Source organism: Python bivittatus, unplaced genomic scaffold, assembly GCF_059951505.1.
Source record: "Python bivittatus isolate LINGU-HERP-01145 unplaced genomic scaffold, Pbiv_v1 ctg000160_np1212, whole genome shotgun sequence".
Classification (NCBI taxonomy): domain Eukaryota; kingdom Metazoa; phylum Chordata; class Lepidosauria; order Squamata; family Pythonidae; genus Python; species Python bivittatus.
Genome location: NW_028277076.1, coordinates 5845866 through 5865548, shown reverse-complemented (window position 1 = coordinate 5865548; position 19683 = coordinate 5845866). Strand labels below are relative to the sequence as shown.

Below are 19683 nucleotides of genomic sequence, written 5' to 3'. Positions count from 1 at the left end.
AAGTCAATGTTTGGGTTTTTTTGCTCTTTTTCAACAACCTAATTTAGGCAGGTTGGAGAAAACCTGTATGGGGTTGTTACTCTTGAACATTTGGAAATCTTTCCTATTTATTTTTAAGGCTGTTGACATTCTGCTGCCAATAAAAAATAACAAAACAACTCACAGAGGGGAGAAAAATCCTGTAATGCCATCACAAAAACAAGACAAGAATAATAAAATAATAATATACCCTATAGTTTGTTCAGGAGACGTGATGTTTCTTATTAGGATTATAGCAGACCCTCCTCCCTCAGCGAGCTAGAATTATTCTGCAAATCACAACTGATTTTCCTTCTAGGAGAGAAATTCGGGGATGAGCGCCTGTTTTGGAGCCTGCACGTTTGCAGGTTAAAAAAAAAACCCTAATTAGATTCTTGGGAGTAGTTAAATGATGTGTTAGGGAAAACTAGAGAGCGATGAAGAAAGGTAGAATTTCTCAGATATTACACAGCTTTCAGAGTCAGTGAGATGGAATGGTTAGAATGTTGGACTAGGAATGAGAACACCTTGGATTCAAATCCTTACCTAACCATGAGGATGTCTGGCCTGTTGGCGTATGCCAGTGCAGCGTGCGGACTTTCTCCCAGGATTCTCAGCAAGAGCCATGATAGCTGGGGAATTCTGGGAGATGAAGCCCACCTATCGGGAAGTTGCCCAAGTTGGATTGGTTAACAGCAACCAAACCCTTAGTTGTGAGAATGAAATGGAGGCCATCCTTTGGGACCTCAAATCCTACAAGGTTTGGATAACCTTCCCTGATGTCTCACAAGATCCAGAGGTGAGGCTAGGAAATCTAGGAAGGTTTGGGCCATTTTAGTTCTTATGTTTTAACTGTGTTTTGGTACCCGTGGTTTTGGGTAACGTCAATTAATGCTAAAGTGATCTCAAAGACACTGTTCCCTGTTTTCTACTGAAGGTTTCTCCAAAGGAGTGCTTCCACAGATAAATTGTTGGTGATGGGAGCTGTGGTCTTAACGCATCTGGAGGATGCTAGGAAGGTGGTGAAGGAACCCCAAGCTGTTACTGCTCGTGCTACTGCTGTGATGTTACTAAAGCAAACTTTGGTACCAGTGAGACTGGAATAATACTTAGCTGTCCCAGCCCCAGAAGAATGAACACATCTCTTCTTCCCCCAAGAAAACAACAATAAAGGTTAGCTGCGCTGCGCTACATCCACCCCCCAAATCCCCCAACCCATTCCCTTATTGCTTTAATGTAGTGGTATATTGCTTAATGAAAGTTCTTAATTGTAATTCAATTAATTACATACACAGCGTCCCCAATTACATTTTCCAATAAGATATTGGCTTTGGTACAGGACTAAAGGCACTTAACCAATTTTAATATATTAAGATCAATTTCCCTTGAATACTAATTACGATTTAATGATGAAATGAGAACCAGGAACTTTCCAGAAGCTGGATGGGAAGTATAAAAGGAAATTAACCATGAATAGTTCAGGGACTTCTCTTAAAAAGAGAGAGACGGAGAGATGGGAGAGGAGGGGAGGGGGAATCCCACTACAGCACAGATCCTACTGAACATTCCCAAATATGGGAAGTAGTTTTGTTCATCTTCCCAACTGCAGTAAGCACAGGGTGGAAAAAGAAGACATCTCGCTGTGCTAATAATACAAAAAAAAAAAAAAAAACCCTTTATTTTTCACTTAATCCCTTGAAATATAAACATACAATGTCTCAAAATGGAGCATTTTGGCATTTGTTTTTCTAGCATCTGTTCAGCTCCTTAAAGAGAATGTGTGCGCCTGTGTGCATGCATGCTCTTCTGAAAAAAAATTAAAAAAATGCCTTTGCACTGCAAATCCTTTATCTGAATAAATGGCTAATTTTAATTACAGTAGCTAAAATTAGACGGAAACGTCTCACGGCAATTTTAGACATCTCCAGGGCATCTGAAGATCGGAGTGCCAGCTGTCCAGGACTTTACCCCCCTCTGCTCCCCCTCCGGATGTGCCTTAAATGCCATGTTTAAAAGGTGGCAATCCTAAGGAAATGAGATTCCTCCAGGATTGCCTGGATTCCAGGAATCCTGCAATTTGGACCGCTGAAACGCCCATCCTTAGTGTGGGGATGAACAGATTTTGGGGGTTCAGGAGCAATGATGGGGGGCTCAGGGTGTTGGAGGCTGAAAACCAACCAGAGCCACACCATATACATGGGTGAAACCAGAGTGTTAATGTCCACGTTTTTAAAAGGAGAGTTTTGAAGTCCTTCTAAGGTTTACTTTAATACATTTTCAAAGTTGGGGCAAAGAGTAGCCTTCTGCTACCCCACAAAGCACAATGCTGGTATTATAATCGTAATTTTTAATAGTAGCGTCAGCAGTATTAATCATATTCGTAGTAGTAGCATTAGTAGTAGAAGTGTTACATTTTGCAGACAAAAGCTTTGAGGGTCTCTGAGGCACAGAAACAACGTGATGGAAAGTCAAGAACAGTTGGCGGATGGAAAGAATGAGGCCAAAAATCTTGATCAGGAAATGGTAACCCGTCGCAGCAGATTTGGGTTTGGGGAGGGTAGGGGGAGGATTGATCAGCACTAGGGGCACGAGAAAGCTTCACAAAAGCTTGCAACTTTACGAGAACTGAGATGAGCAGAAAACAGATTATTCAACCGAGTGACAGGGTGCAGACTATTTAACCGAAATGCTATGAAATCAATCTTTCTGTTCTTTGGGAACAGAAGTCTCTTTTTGGCAAGGATGGGAGCTGTCTTCGGGGAGAAGGAATGAAAAAGAACCAGAGGCGCTTCCAACTCGGCTGGGCCAGCTGGCCTCTTGGGCTGGAAAGCCAGGGGACATAACTTACGTGAGCTTAAAGCTGTTTTATAAAGTGCTGCAAGGAGGGGAGTCAGGGAAAAGAGCCAACCTACTATTCTCGCGGACGAGGCAGAATTCCAGAGTGCTCTGGCTCTCCAAGGTACAGTCTAAGTCAACGGGAACGTTTGGCTCGCTCTGTTTCTCCAGGCGGTATCGAGGCCCTGAAAAGAGACAATAAACTTTACAGGAACTCTCCTTCCATCTGCAAAGAGGATCCTCGATGGCTGGGTGGCAGAGAAGAACTGAAGAGGCGGCCCCGAGCTAGTATATCAATAGGGGTGCTGGGCCAGAACACCCATTCTCCCCAGTCCCCAATGGCCACGCAAGCTGAGGGGGATGGGAGTGGTGGCCCAGCATCTGGACATGGGGGAAAGGGTGGGTTATGGAGCCCACTTTAGGCAGGGTTCAAATGCAACCAGGATTCGAATGCAACAAAACGCTTCCCATTATTTCCTTGGACGTCTTTGCATTCTCCTACCAACGTAACAGCCTTGTTTTAGGTATTAGCTCCATTTTAGCATGAAAGGACAGAGAGCAGTAGGAAACCCATGTCTGCCAAGGTTAGGGTTAGGGTTAGGGTTAGGGTTAGACCGTGTTGTGAATTCACGCCTCCCGTTGCATGTAAACACAAGAATCCTAGCTGGTGATTTCCTGGACAATGGCATAACGTACCAGAGTAAGAAAGGAGTGGAAGGCTCCTTTTTCAGACTAAAGCATTTGCTCGTAGGGGCTGGCTGCCATGTCTAATCTCCAGTTGTGGATTCCCAGTGATGGGCCAGCAAGGCCTGACTCTTAAGGTTCAACGATTCAGCTTTGTCACTTCACTGGAAGCTGGGGTCTCCGAGTCACATCCCAGAATTTACCCAAATCTGAGGAAGGTCCCTGTTGCTTCATGCATGGGTCACTGGTCTCACTGAGCCTTTCTCCCACCCACCTCTAATTCAGCCAATCAGTAAATCAATACATGAAAATGCCCGCTGTAACAGATACTGGGAAAAACGCTCTTCTGAATTCAAGGGGATCTAATCTTGACTTTCAACCGTTGTTCTCCTTTGAGAACAACTCCCTGAAAAGCTTTTTACTGTAACTGTTTATGGAGGGGATCCAATAAGTGAGGCTGGGATATGGAGAAGAATGTGGACAGGAAGAGCAAGCCACTACACCCAATTGGGAGTTAAGCCTTTATAATAATTCTCCCATTACTCAAAACCACCAAAGCGTTTTCCATATATTTAAAATACAGTTGGATAAATAAATAAAAATAAAAGTGGAAGCCTCACACGTTGCACGACTACAAGATGGGAACATTAGCCCATTAGATTTCAAAAATTACTGCACTTAGATTTCAATTAGAACTCTTCTTCCCTTCTCTGCCTCCCCCCCGCCCCCGCCATTCCTCTCCTCCTGGAAGTAGTATCAAAAGCCCTCTTGCAGCCAGTTTATTTTGCTCCTGATGCTGCATTAATTTGTTGGGGAAAAATGGAGGCCCCGAGCTCATGGTGACTTCCCAAGCAGATGCAAGAAAAGCAACGGATCTGCGGGCCGCAGGGAGGAAAATGGGTCGTGAATTCCCTCTGCAGCCGAACATAATCAGCAATAGCACATGTAGCTGGTTCCAGGCATTTAGGAAACCAACTGCACTCTGCGAAATAAATGAGAAAGAAAGAAAGAAAGAAAGAAAGAAAGAAAGAAAGAAAGAAAGAAAGAAAGAAAGAAAGAAAGAAAGAGTCCATAGTCACAGCAATAATGTTAGGAAGGAGAGGGAGGGAGGGAGAGAAAGGGAGGGAGAGAAAGGGAGGGAGAAGAAGGAAGGAAGGAAGGAAGGAAGGAAGGAAGGAAGGAAGGAAGATTGGCTTTGAGAAGGAAGGAAGGAAGGAAGGAAGGAAGGAAGGAAGGAAGGAAGGAAGGAAGGAAGGAAGATTGGCTTTGAGAAGGAAGGAAGGAAGGAAGGAAGGAAGGAAGGAAGGAAGGAAGGAAGGAAGGAAACAGAAGGAAAGGAGGGAGGGAGGGAGGGAAGGAAGGAAGGAAGGAAGGAAGGAAGGAAGGAGAGAAGGCATCACAACCAAGCAGCGTCATGTAGAAAAGCAAAAGTGTTACATCTGATTGCAACATAGCACGTGTACTTTTCTAGTCTTTGGAAAAACACTGTCCTGTATGAGTACTGGCAATCACAACAACAAAACAGTGCCTGAAAAGCCCAGGCAAAGAAGAGGAAAACCAACAGCTAGTTTTGTCTAGTAAGGGAAAAAAATAATCCTTTCCTTCAGGATTATTATTTGTTTAAATAGCTAGTACGCTTGCTGAAATGGAAACTCTGTGTATGTGTGCTGTCAGACACAGCTTAAGAACTGAGCAGCCTGGTGTAAAATGATCCCCCAGCTTCTCCCCTCTTGTCTCCATGGCTGGGAATCAGCCAAACGCTAAGTCTGTTCCAAAATCTGCCCCTGGCACCGTTTACTGCATGAAACCTGCCTCCATAAAGCTCAGATTCTTATCTGTCCCAAAACTGACCAGAAAACTTTTACAATCAGTCCTGCACCCCTCTTCTGAAACTTTCCCAAGGTTGCCGAAGAGCAACAAGAAGCAGGCAAGAGCCGCTGTGTTCTAGTAAAGAGGAGAACCTAACATGTAACTATCTTGTTTTCATTTCCTATTATAGGAACCAGCAGAAGCAAGAATGGTCAAATGATAAACTAAGAAACTAATAAATAAGCCAGCCAGCCATGTTTCATTTCCCCACTTTTCCCTAGTAAAACTATCTCCACTACACTGATTTAATTCAGGGAAGAGGACTCTGTAATGCATCTATTTCTGGCTCCCTTTGACTTGGGAGCTTCCAAAAGTTGGTCATTGGGGGAAAGAGAAGGCCAGACAGGACTGTACTATGATCAGTACTGTACTTAAGAGAGCCTAAGAATAGGGTGATTTAAGTCTGGGAGGGTTCTACCAGATCTGCTGGCTCCGTACATCTAGGCAAACCCACACACATATTCCAGCTATGACATGTACAGAACCTATTTTAAAGCCAATTTCTACAAAAGAAAAAGTTTAAGGTTGGGATGGAATTAGTCCTTGCCTCCCCAGCGGTGACTAGTCTCAAAAATGTCCCCAGCCTCTTTGGTGAGATTTAAAAACACTCTGCTGACTACAACAGAGGCTTTTCTAAACCTTGTTGAGATCAGATGTTGATCAAAGATCTGAATATGGCCACCCCTAGACCTCCCTCCCCTTGCAGGCCAGATGTTCCCGCTGCTTCCTTTTTTCAGGCCCAAAGGTTAGTGTTCAAAGAGCACGCTAGGCCAAAATCACCCCCCCCCATTTGATTTCGTTTCATTGATATTAAATGAAAGCACAATTAATTAAATACAGTTGAAAGGAATGGCTTTGAGTGCATTTAACTGTTTTTATTTCCTATCTTTTAAAAATTAAAATTTGATAGCCTAAGATGGGAGGGTTGCTCTGCCTGCCCTGGAGGTTAGAACTGAAGAACATAAGCCATGCTCTGCTGGATTGGACCCCTGGCCCATCTAGTCAAGCAGTCTGTTCTCACAGTGGCCAACTGTACAAGGAAGCCTACTGGTCTCCAGCAGATGGTCTTCAGAGGCAGTCACACTGGACAATTGGACAATTCTGCTTAAAGTAACACACCCATAACTCAACCAGCCACTTATTAATGAGAACCAGCAGAATGTCTTGTACAACCTTTATTTCTGTAATCGACTGAAAGCAGAGACATGGCAAGTGAAGAAAGCCTTAACTTATACTGTTCAAGCACTTCCCTATGCTCACATAGGTGGGGACTGTTAACCTCTAATTATAACTTTAAAAATCAGTGGCACCCATTCCATGACTTTTGTGTTTTTTGCCTCTTAAAATTTAAAAGCATCCCTTTTAGCAGCTGGGAAGATTTTAATATTTTTTTTTAAAGAATCAAACAGGACCTATGATGGTCAATACTGCCTTATGCAACATCTCACAAACAATAATAAAATGTTCTTCCCTTTGATAGCACGCAGCCAAATCAAGCCAGTCCCTCAACAGAAGCGAGAAAGAGAGAAAGGTGTGCGTGCCTGTTTGTGTGTGTATAAGGTGGACATTATTCTAAGAAGCCATCTTGCCTGCCAGCTAAATTGCAAAGCCTTCAGAAGGGCTTTTGAAAAGCCCGACCCATCAGTTCTAATTTTTAAAACTTATCCTTTCAGTCAAGGCAAGAAAAAGGCCCAATTCCAACTTTTATCTCTGCTACAAAGTGTTGTTATCTCCAAGCAGATGTCAGGAGCTCTATCTCTCTTTCTGCTGACAAGCCGAGACGAGAGAGATAAGATTGGGAGCGACTCTCACTTCTCCAAGTAAATAAATAATCAATACTCATCTAAATGTAAATGAGAAAGTATCCCCCACTGATAACAGGGCTCTTATCAAAGAGCCAATTCTCCCCCAGACGTCCACCAAATCACCACCACTCCGGCCAGGGATAATGGCTAAAAATGGTCACTAAATTGAACTGATCACCAGAGATCAACTAGGTTCAGGGCTTGGCTACTTTTCTGCCCCCCAATATTTGGGGAATGCAATTCTGGTCCATTAACTTTCAGCAGCAATGAAGGATGCATAGGTCAAGGTTGACGGACCCAGGGGATAAACAAGCCTGAATGTGATTTTGTTCTCTCCCCCACCTCACTTTCCTTCCAAGTGAGGAAAAAGGAATGAAGAAACAAACCAAACAAAAAATGAATTTAAAAAATAAAAAGAGAGAGAGAGAGGAGATGTGATCAACAGAATGGTTTAAAAATCAGTCAGCAAGGCATAGCTGTAAGACAGGGATGAAATGAATCAAAATTATAGAAAGATATATCCCAACAAATCTGTGTGTGTGTGTGTGTGTGTGTGTGTGCACACTCTTATTTTACAATATATAAACAAAAATATTCACAGAACAAATTGAAGCAGAGTTCTCACTCAAGGTACAAATGACAAGGTTCACATTATCACGTTCTGGACACCTTATGGAGAAGCTCATAATGCTGAGAAAGGAAAAGGGATGATCAGTAGCAATGTAGGTTACAGAGTGATGGGTCACAGCACAGCTGGAAGACTTGAAGGGCCAGGTTGGGGACACATCATTTTGGAGAAGGTCTATCTAAGGCTCACTAAGAGTAGACATTGACTTGATGCACGTAATCAGAACAAAGATGCAGAAGAGATCATAACTGCTAGAGAGATTGGGTTTATTCCAAAGAACGACATAAAAGGATACTTAAGGAAGAGTCCACAATCGCAGGAATAAAAGGGAAATTCAATGGACATTTCTTTGGAAATTTATGGACTACTTGTGGTAGATAAAACCTCATTTTACAGCTTCTGCTGAGATCCTTAGAAAGCCATCTACTGACTACTTTCTATCCTGATAGACATCCCAGTAGCATTTTCCCCTCTCTATCCAGTACAAATAGGTTTATTACAAAAACCGGAGCTAAATTATTTTCTAGGAGCAACAAAGATTTAAGATGAAATTCCGCCCAGTTAACTGCAGTGTTGGGTTTTCTTTTATTTGCAAATAAAAGTATCTGTGATTTCGTTTCTTCTGTATTTCAAGTGAAGTATAAGTTCTATTAGGAAGATGGTTGACTACATCCATAAATTGAACTGAACAATTAAAGGTCCAATCAAACTCTTTTAAATAGTGGAGAGGGCTATCTTTCCAGTTACAACTTGATTAAAGAATTTTTCATTGCATTAGTTTTACACTGTATCCTATTACTACTACTATCACTACTTCTACTATCCTCCTCCTCCTCCTAATGAACATCATGGTGTAATTGACTGGCTATTGACTCGCAGGATTTGAGTCCTAGTCAAGGGTCTAAGAATCATAAGAGTCAAACTTGGATCTCTGTAATCCACTCTATCAGAATAAACTCCACTAGAAATGCACAGGAATGCCTTATTATTTGATCAATATATGGCTATGAGTGAAGATGATTACTACTGATGCATGCTGGGTTTACACACTACTCTTAGTTATAAATCTACCATGCTGTGCAGACTTAGCCTTTGTAAACCAAGGTTTATGAGTTCATGCAATATGAAATCCAAGCCAATCATGGCTTATTAAAAAATGCTTCAGCAAACCATGCCTTGCAGCCTTGTGAACTCAGTCTTTATCCTGAGATAGTGCTCACATAGGCTAATGCAAAGCTTCAAAACAATCATTAATGGAGCCAACAATCATTTAAACCAGGTTACTGTAACCTGATCCATGTTATTTTTTTCCTTCCTTGGACTGTTTTTTGAGACCTATATGAACAACCTAGAAGAGAGAAAGAAAAATGTCTCTTCTGAGCCTGTTGTCACCTAAACCAATTAGACTGTAAGCCCCTGGTTCTGTACTGGTTGTATTCCTGCCACTTCATGTCCATGAAGTTATTTTTTATTTGACTTTTTGTACGCCACTGAAAGAGCTTGATCAAAGTGGAAGGGTGGTGGTGCTGATGGTGTTAAACATGTCATCAAGAAATGAATCGACACGTTGTGCCCTCTGCTACTCAAACCTAATACTCGTCTGTGCAAACGCACCCGTCCTGCCTCAAAGTAAAGACGTTTTAAAAGGATCCATTTTCTCTGAACCTGCGCGAAGGCAACATCACCAGATTTCATGTACAGTTTATCTCTCATACTCTCTGCAGAAATACAGATGGGTTCCAAGGAAATAAACAATTGTTTACTTGGAACAATTGAAAAAAGGAAGGAAGGAAGGAAAGAAGGAAAGAAGGGAAGGAAATGGAGTGCATGGAAATAATGCATTCAAATAAATGCCGCAACCAGTTGATGGAGAACTGAAGTGTTAAATCGCGCTGCTTAAGAATTCAGCTGCGGGAAACGGATAGTAAATCCAGACTGACAGAATTTCGAGGAAAGGGAGAAAGGGCCTTGACACCTGGCCTGGGACACAAAAACTACAGCGGTTCAAACCCATTTTACTTAACACCACCTTGACAGCTGGCGAAATTACAGAATTTAGTCAAAATAGCCCTTAAAATAAATAAAAAGGGTTCTTCCTCTACTGCGTTCACCTCGCAAGGGAATAAAGTGAGCCAGCCAATGGGGGGAGGTGGGGAAGGCACAATTACAAATTTCTTTTACTTGTTTTAGTGCCTTGATTTATTTTTTAAAATAAGGGGAGTTGGGAGGGGGCTGCAAGCAGCGAATGATGTGACCACCCCAAAGGCTTTAAAAAAAAAAAGACTACTCTGTGATTTTCCACTAGACAGCTTCTAAAGGCTTTAGGATTGCAAAGTGGGTTTTAAAATGTGCACTATAATACATTTAGATGTTTGGGTGTATGGGGACATTTTGCCGATAACTACTGTGGCTGGAAATAAATAGCACAGAATGGAAATTATCAAGTACCTAGCGCTGTTTTCTATGTTCTCCCCAAGGCAAGAATGGCAGACTTGAATATTCAGGGTGGGGCAGAGGCAACTCCAAGGGGGTGGGTGGGGTGAACCCTTGGAACCAAGACTGCTTCTGATCCCCTTCCTATTCCCAGGCAGAACCATGGCTTTGATGGAGACACCATCTAAATTTCCCTCAAAGCTTCAAAGTGAAGCTACAGGCATCTGCTCCTGACTCTGTAATTCTCACTAGACATGGGTGAAAGGGATACTGGCCAGAGAGGTGGGTCTGCCATGGTTCTGGGCACCCCTGGTCTCCTACTGAGCTATGTATGAATACTACTACATCTTGAGGGTGAGGGTGAAGGAATGTTCTGCTTTCCAATGGTGGCCCAGGAGCCTGAATGGCTACCAAAAGCAACTTCTTTATGGGCAGGAGAAGCTCTATGATAATATCAACATCATTTGATATGGAAGTTCTCACAGATTTCGGGACCACCATCTTGGGCAAAACTTAGAACATTTTCAAGCACTCGGTGTCTTTATTTAATCACATATGGGCTCTAGAAGTACTTCCCCCATCTTCACAAGATCTTACAAGCTCTGCTGATCTTTAATTTGTCTAGGGCTCAGGAACACCTCTTGGAGAGGGGGCCCTTGGCATGAAGACCATAGAGATGGATTTTGTCAAACCAAAAGATTAGTAACTTCTGTGGATCATTTTGCCAGGATGCTTCTAAGTAACAGGCATGGGGATGAAAGGGAAAGGTGAATGAACTGCTTATGAATCTCTTTAACATACCTGGATGTGCCTCCTGTGAAGACAGTATGCTGGGCTACCTAGATGAGTCTTGGTCTTAAGCCTATAGTTTAGCCCACTTAATGCTCTTAAACCTGCACCTACATGATAGATTTTAAGTTAAAAGCTGATGACACCTGGACAGTGAGAAACCATTACCCCAGTAATAAATATTTTATTATTGCTATAATTTGCCCAGGGAAGATTGTTACTGGATGGGGTGTGTGTGTGTGTGTGTGTGTATACCACTGTCCTTGGTTCTAAGAATAACTTAGGGGCTAAACTAATCAGGCCCTGAAGAAAAGAGTGCAACTTCCATAAATGTGGCAAGTCTCCAACTCTCACCAAGAAGTTTAGCCCACCAGGTCCAATTTCCCAAAGGGCACACCGGTTGCTCTCCCCAAAAAGGCCAAATTTGGCCTTTTTCTTACTTTCTGTTCAAGTTTCCTGAACATGCAAAGCCCTTTTTGAGAAATGTTGCGTCGTTTCAAACTGCTACTTTCATTCTGATGCAGGTACGGAGCGTTTCTCTAAATCACACAACGCTTTGAACCCACACCCCAGCCTTAACCTATGGAAAATACAGGTCATGTTTCTGCAGTCATGATCGGAAGAGCGCTTACGACAATTACGTGTAAAGAAGCTTTCGGTCTGAAAAAGAATGAACATGACGCCGGCTTTGGGGAATGCGTTTGCAGCTGGAAACAGCTGTCTGGTAAAGACTGGTTAGGATGGCCTTCACAGGAACTATTTTGGGTTTCCTCCAAGGGTTGTGATATGCAAAGCAAGAGCTGTTCCAGGCCTTAGGGATAGGGTGTGGGTGGGGCAGGGTGTCAGGGAAAGAAAATTTCATGCAGCTTCATCTTGATGATTTCAGTGTTTTGGAGGGGGAACAGCAATGAAATGTTTAGATTAGGACTCTGGAAGAGAGGGGGAGAAACCTCTAAACGGGGATTCCAACTGGAAACAAGGGAAACTTTTGAATTTGAATCCTGGCAGTGTCACTGTAAAGGGAACTCCCCCCCACACCCCCATCTCTAAGAAGCTATCACAATTCACTGACCCATCCACATCTGGAGACATTTCTCTATCTGGAAAAGCAGCAGTGGGGGCTAGCTGGATGTAAAGCATGGGTGTGTGTGCACATTTTCAAGGTGCTGCTCTGTCTCAGACACTCTATGGGCTTCACACATGGCCACAGCTGCTCCTTTCTGAGGTTTGTGTGTTGCACAAGTGTTTATTCCTGCTTTAAGGCAAGAGTTTGGACTTGCTGCTTGCTTGTTCCTTGTCATATTGTTTGGGTTTCCCTTGACAGGTTTGGGGGGTGGGAAGGGCTGCATTAAAAAACAAGGGATTGATACACATTTCTGTATAATGAGAACACTCATAAACAAAATATACAGAATTACAGAGGGTGGGTTTCCTACAATTTTGACCCCCCATTCCCCCCCCAAAAGCCAACTTCCAAAACCAGTCTGCCAATGAGCCCATGTTTCTGGCAAGGCAGATGGAAAGTGGCTACATCAAATATGCTTAAGAGCATTCGTCGGAAGAATGGTCATTTTATAACACCGGATTGGATCCAACCCTTTAAAAGAGATTGATCCGTCCTTATTTATTTAATGGAAAACCTGGGAGAGCTCTTCAGGACCACGTCTTCTCAGCCAGACTGTCTTTTTTTTTTTTTTTTTTAAGGCAGAAGAGGACCATTTCATTTTGGAATGGCATCTACCTCTTTTAGTGAAATTGAATGCCGTTTCCGCAATGTCAGATTTCAAAAGGTGTGCACGCCCCAGGAGTCCTCCCCTCCCCTCCCCTCCCCTGCCCCTGCCTGTACAAGCCTTACAGAAGAGGTAACTTCAGCTGGCCATGTTATTGTTCTGGTGCAATCATAGAAGCATGTCTGTTTTAGGTGGGGTTGGAAGCAAGGTCTGCCCTTGTCAACCGTGCAAGGTAGTCCAGACAGGAAGCACACCCAGATGAACACATTCTACTTTAATTGTAAGGTGACACTAACAGAATCTTGCAAGTCTGAAAGTACATTTCCCCCCCCCCCCGTCACCTTTACACCTCAAGAAACTGGGGAGGGTCCCTTTTGGGACACTTGCCACATCCCCATTCCTTCTGTGGGCTAAGGTGTCTGTTATCTGACCGTTGCCTCGTCTGCGGTTCTTCCTCCTGTCTCCCAAGGTCATTCCTCATACCATTACACCCCTGCACTTAAATATTTTGGACAAGCCACATGGATCCTCAGAATTAAGGCATGAGAAGCTGGGTGGTCCTTCAAAAGCACAGGCATGGGCCATTTTATGGGGGGGGGGTGAGAACTCAGTAGCAATGCTTTTCAGAAATGGAAGCCAAGGAGCATAACCAGTGTCTCCCTGAAATTGCCAGCACACTAATTCTTAATCAAATAGCAGGGGGAAAGTGATTAGATTATATATTATTTAAATACTGTAAGCTGCCCAGAGTCTTCTTGGAGTTAGGTGGCCTTGAGAGCCAATAAAAAAATAAATCTTATCATACAAACTGTAGTTTATTGAATGCCATTTTAATATCAGCCTCAAATTATTCATTAAGTAAATTTATATGCTGCCTTTCCTCCAGGAGCAACTGAATTAAAAGTAGATCAATTTTTGGTCTTGGCTATACCTCCCTTTTTGGCGGGAGAGAGTATCTGGCTCTCACCCACCTCTTTGGAGTCTAACACATTTTCAAAGGCTGTGTGAGGCCCTATCGGTCACCTGTAAGTTATATATCCTGGATGGAAAAGGTAACAGGTTCGTGTCCATCTTAAAACAAGCACAACTGACATCTCTGAGGATCCAGAAGATTTGTTGCAATTTCGGAAAGAAAGGGAAAAATGTATCTGGAGGGGAGCGTAGTTTGAGTTCCTCGTCTTAGAGGGGTTTGCTCCTGGCTCCCTGCCTTCCAAATTTTAGAAAGTAGGGCTGGGAAAAATTCTGGGACAACAACTGCCAACCAGCCTGGGCCAAACTGGGAGAGACTGGAATAAGCAGTATAGTACTCTACAGACGCTTTCAGCTGCAAGTCCCCAAACCTTGACAGTTACTCCTGCTGTCTGGGGGTGATGGGGTTTGTAGCTCCAGATGTTTAGCTGGTACCAGGGTCTAGCTCAGGGTAAGCTGGGCCCACAACTGACCATTTTTGGAAGGGTCAATGGCAGCCGTGGGCAACAGCAGCCATGAAGTGGGCAGGGTCTCCTCATACTCACTGGGGTGTTTTAAGTTTCTGGAATTCACTGGTTTTGCTTTGTTGTGTGTTTTATTTTTGGGAGGGAGTCAGGATTTCCTCCCTGCCATTTCTGGAATCACATGGTTTCATTTTTAGGATGCCCAAGACAGTCCTGGTGGCTTTCCTGCCTCAAATTTGTGAGAACTGATTTTAAGCAACAGTTGTTGGAGGGACTTGGGGCAGCGTCAACAAGAGCCTTGGGTGTGTGTGTGTGTGTGTGTCTCAGCTTGCCCACTTCTGTCCTAGGTAGACCAATGGTTTGTTGGTCCATTATTTCTCTTGCTCAGGCATCCCGCTGGGTCTTCTGGAATTCTTCCCCTACTTGGCTAATGTCTTGTCTCTGTTTTCAACAGTCAAGAGTTTTAGAAGAAACCATTGCCCAGAACCAGCAAGCCAGCTTAAATATGGTGGGCCAAAGTCTTGCTTGGCTCCCAGCCTAAGACTAAAAAAAGAGTGCTCCCTCGCTGAAAATGGAGGGCTTAGGGAACTGCATGTTGACTAAATCTGCTCTCCCCCGAGTGGGACAGAAAATGATCTGCTGGGGTTACTGCAAGCACGATCAATTGCTGGCACCCCCCTCCCCTTACCCAATCAGCTCTCTTTCCTCTCCCCCACTTGCTTGCCAGACGGGCTGCTGGGCCTGCAATAGGTTAACTGGCGGCGCGGAAGATAAAGTATGCTGCTTCGTTGTTTTTCATTACCATAAGAAAACATCCATTACGTTTCCTATTTTATGAATGCGCATCGGGGGGATCCATTACGGCAGGAGCAATTGCCTTTGCCTCCCTCGCAGCGAGTGCAGGGTGGGGGATGTGTGTGTGCATATGTGTGTGTGTGTGTGTGCGCAAGGGGTGAGGGACCAAAAAAACGTGACAAGGGTTGGCTTTGAGGAGGCAACATCAAGATGAGCTGGGAGGAAGAGAGGGACCGCGGCAAAAAGAGGAGTAGATGAAGCGGCACACACAAAAAAGGACCTGAGCAGATCTGCACAGCCATCTCTGATTTATCCAGCCTGACTTCGACTAATTAAGCATCTGCCTCTACAATTTCCTCAGTAGATTTATCATCCCCATTCGATGACAATGATTGTTTGTTACTGGCTCCCTCGCTGCCCTCCCCCCCCCCCATTCCCCAAATCTCGCTAACGTTCATGGAAATTTAGTCCAGTTCCTTAGTTGAGTATGTGACCCCCCCCCCAAAAAAGGATACAGAATTCCCATTAACCCCCCATGGCTGTCCGTCCTGCCAAATGAAGGTGGAGATTTTATTAACCTGTGTGTCCTTTGGAACTCCTTGGCCCAATTTAAATTTAGCATGGCGCTGATCCCTTTTAAAGCCCCAAGGACCGATTATCATAATCCAGGTGGGTAGTCCCAACCCGCAGTCCATCACAACCTTCTAGACCTGGAGGATTTAAAATGTTGTGTCCAAAAAAAGCTTCCTCAAACCTATGTTTGGATCGCAACTCCAAGAATTCCTAACCAGCATCTAAGGGAGAAGCCACTGTTCCTCTCTATTCTGCACTGGTCAGACTGCAGCTAAAATATCGCGTCCAGATCTGAGCACCCCATTTTAAGAAAGACGTTGACAGACTGGAGCGTGTCCAGATGAGAACAGCAAAATGATACAGAGCCTGGAGGAGAAAAGACTGCAGGAAGTCCTGATGGCTATCTTTGATTGTCTGGAGGGCTACTGTGTAGAAGAGGGGGCTGAATTGTTCAGGGTGGTTCCAGAAAAGGAAACAATGGGTTTCAATGACAAAGAAGTAGATTTTGGTTGAACATCAGGGGAAAATTCCTCATGGTAAGACTGTCCAGCGATGGAACAACCTGCCTCAGAAAGCAATAGACCCAACGTAAGACTCGACAGGGAAAGCTCTGGGGAAAGAAAATCTAATCCTAGTCCCTTGGAATGCCATGGTCAGCTTGGACCTCACTGTCTGGGATCTCACCCATGTGCCCCTCTCAGTACTCCATCTTTAGGCTCTAGAAAGATTATATATGAATGGATGGATGGATGGATGGATGGATGGATGGATGAATGATGTTTAGACTTGCACAGGAAAAATAGGGAGCAAAGCCTTGAGACTTCTAGGGAGGTGGCTAAACCTGTGGTTCTAGCCATGTATGCAAAACATGTACAAGACATGACAGTTCTATTTATTATTTAGTTTTATTCATGAAGGGGCAGCACAAACATGTTGACATTTTGGAAGGGTATCAACAGCTTTGGGACCCTCTGCCATAGGGGAGCTCCTAAAAAAATGGGCTCAGAGGCCAATTTGGACCCCGGTCTAGCTTTTTTGTTGGTCCATCCCAGAATTCTCCCCAAGCTCGTTCCCAAACTTGCTGAGCTTTCAGCTTGGGTTGGCTGTTCACTAATAACTCAGGGGCCAGCACAGATAATGGCTGGGTTCACACAACATGCCAAGACCCTAAACTTGGGTCAACAAAATACATGCAATGTCCAAATAAACCATATGATGGCTGAACGGGATAGGCAGTGTTCAGACAATAGGTGAAGAGATTGGCTGGATTCCCACAACATGCTGAACCTGATTACCTAACCCATTTAGCCCAGCATGTCGAATGCATGTCACTATACGCCAGACATGATGAATTTGCTTCTACTCTACTGTCACCAGAGGGCTGTAGCAAACGCCTATGCTAACTCAAGGTAGACTCTCTGGATAAATGCAAGAAAAGCTGCCACGAGGGCAAGAGTCTTCTTCCTTGCCAGTAGCCATTTCCAAACACCTAAGTCCCTGTTCCCAGGCCACCAACTATCTCATCCCTTTCAAGCCCTGATCCTTGGGCCAAATCGGGACAATCTCAAAGTATGCTTGAAATTTCTTTCAAAAACCAAACAAACTTAAAAGACTGAATGCTCAGTGATTAAGGAAAAAACAGACGCAGGCTGCCTGGGGAAGAAACATTGGAGAGAATTGCTGGTTGAATTGGGAATGAGGACCCTCCGATGACATTTCTGCTGCAAGTCCCCACTTGTACTTTTCTAAAAAAGGAACTTGTATAAAGTCGTATCTCAAAGCTCCATTTGTCACCGAGGACTTGACCTGTCACTTTCCCCCTCATGCCTGAGAAGACTGCTAAAGGTTGGTGGCAACAAGGCTCAGAATGGCATTTTTATACAGGAGTCAAGAAATGGAGCGGCTGAGAAGGTCAGTGATTCCCAAGGGGGATTTCAGAAGAAAGGGAGAAAGAGAGAGTTACTGCTTGCTTCAAAAGGGGGTGTACAAAGCTCCTGATATCTGGATGGGCTGGTTGTAAAGGGCTGAGGGACGTCTACCGTGAATAGATGAAGCTGATTTTCTTCACAAGGAGACCATTTTCTCAGTTAGGCTACAACCTGGGACTCTGTTTGGTGTGGCTCTTCAGTTTCTAAGATGAGGGGATCCCCTGCCTTTTTCTGCCGTGATCATTCCAACTGGATTGGGAACAGGGTTGAAAAGAAAACTGGCCCTCTTGGAATGTCCTGACACAGCTTGAAGTTCTAGACAAAAGAGACTCGTAGGGCAGAAGTGGGCATCTTGGGCCCTTGAACATGGCTCCAAATTCCTCTTTGGCAACGCCTACCTGCTGGACCACCCAGTTAGACAGCCTGATTGAAATTCTGCAGAACCTTTTCCCACATTGCACGGTAGATCGCACTTTGCTGGGTCTAAATGGTAAGGGAGAAGAACACACATTTTCGGTGTAGAAGAACAACTACGTCCAAGTAGAGCTTGTGGAGACTCCTGCTGGCAACCCATATTGCTGCTGTCTCTCAGCATTGGCCATACAGCTTCATCCCTTGCCAGTCTGTAGTGAGGATCCAACCACAGACAGATGTGTAATGGGTTAGGCCAACCCAGCTAACTGCAGCCTATTCAACAAATCATGATTAAGCAAGAGTGTCCAGGTGGGCAACAGAAACTTACAAAGCTTACTCCAGTAGCCTAGTTTTGATAATATTTGATCCTTCCTTAACTGTGGTTTATGATGCTTAGACTGACCTTCAAGCTGAGTTCCTTACACACTGACTTTAACGCAAAGATCTTTCCTTGTAACATTACTGAGCAATGTTTTACTGGGTGGATACTTTTCTGTCTAGATTTTTGCTTTAACTGGTGAACCTCTGAGTTTGATCAAATAACTGCATTTATGGAATACCACTGTATTTTGTAAATGTGCTAAGCTAGCCTGGAGGGGTGTTTACAGACTAGGAGGGCAGGATATAAAAAGCGAAATCAAATCACCAACTCATCTGAACCCTAGAGCCACTTTTGCAACTACTTTTAAATCCTTGTCATCTCTCCCTCCTCTCTCCTTCCAAAATGCCACTTTTCTTGGCTGAGCTAGCAGGGATTGCAGCCCCCAAAACAGCTAGAGGGAAAGGCTGCTCTTTATAATAGAGACAGCCCATGCTGTGACAACCTGGCCACCAGCTGTGCTGGCTAGGGATTATGGGAGTTATGGCCCAACGCATCTGGAGGGCGCCAGATTGGGAAAGGGTGAGTTAAGCACACCCATCAGCTGTTTGTACTACTTAGGGAAGGAGAGAGAAAGTTTGACACCAGGTAAACTGATAAAAGTCACCTGGAAAAAAAAAAGGTGAACAAAAGGGGTGAGTGGGGGGGAGGAAGATGTTGAGGAGGGGACGGCAGGAATAAGCAGAGGACCATTCATCGCGCCTAACGACTTGTTCATTATGAGTGATGATGGATAAAGACTTCTCATGCTGAGATGAAATCAAGATTTATACGCATTGTTTCCTCTCTCAACTTGTGGGAAGATCATCATCATCTAATTCCATCTCGGCGGCCAGCGATGGGCATCCGGAGAGCCGGTTATCAAACGGCGCAGTCAGCTGGCAAAAGCTGGAACGTGTGGCTGGCACATCTGGACAGGGCCGCCAGCAGCCGAGGGTGAACGATGACGCCTGGCAAGGAGCCAAATGTCTTGCAGACACCAGCAGGTTTTCATCTTTGCCGCCCCAACCCATGCGCGCTCTGTCGTCGTCTTCTTCTTCTTCTTCTTCCCCTTCTTTTTTTTTTAAAGAATCAGATTTTCATTGCTTCATTCAATTGCTCTCCGCTGCCATTTTTTACAGCTCTTATCGTTCCCCTGGAATACGGCCTTGAGACAGCTCATCCATGTCCTTTGCAGTGTTATCTCTTCTAACTTTTATTAAAACTTCAGCTTTCATCTGAAGATAGCTAATTAAATCTGTGACAGATTATAGACTCGTTTGGAGAAGAAGTGGGGGCTGGAAACCGGGCTCTACCACTTTTTCTAAACAGAATCCTGGGTGGGGAATTATGTTCTTTCTTTCAGCACAGTTAAAACTAAAAGGACTGGT

At 44.1% G+C, this 19683-nt stretch overlaps 1 protein-coding gene across 3 annotated transcripts in view; it reads right to left on the bottom strand.

The window, feature by feature from the left end:
- Positions 1-19683, bottom strand: part of MAPKAP1 (MAPK associated protein 1) — a 113800-nt gene that overhangs the window by 31458 nt on the left and 62659 nt on the right. For all 3 annotated transcript variants that reach the window (XM_088147012.1, XM_088147013.1, XM_088147014.1), the window contains exon 8: positions 2931-3038. In XM_088147012.1, the coding sequence (XP_088003138.1) occupies positions 2931-3038 (108 nt within the window). The remainder of the gene's footprint in view (positions 1-2930; positions 3039-19683) is intronic.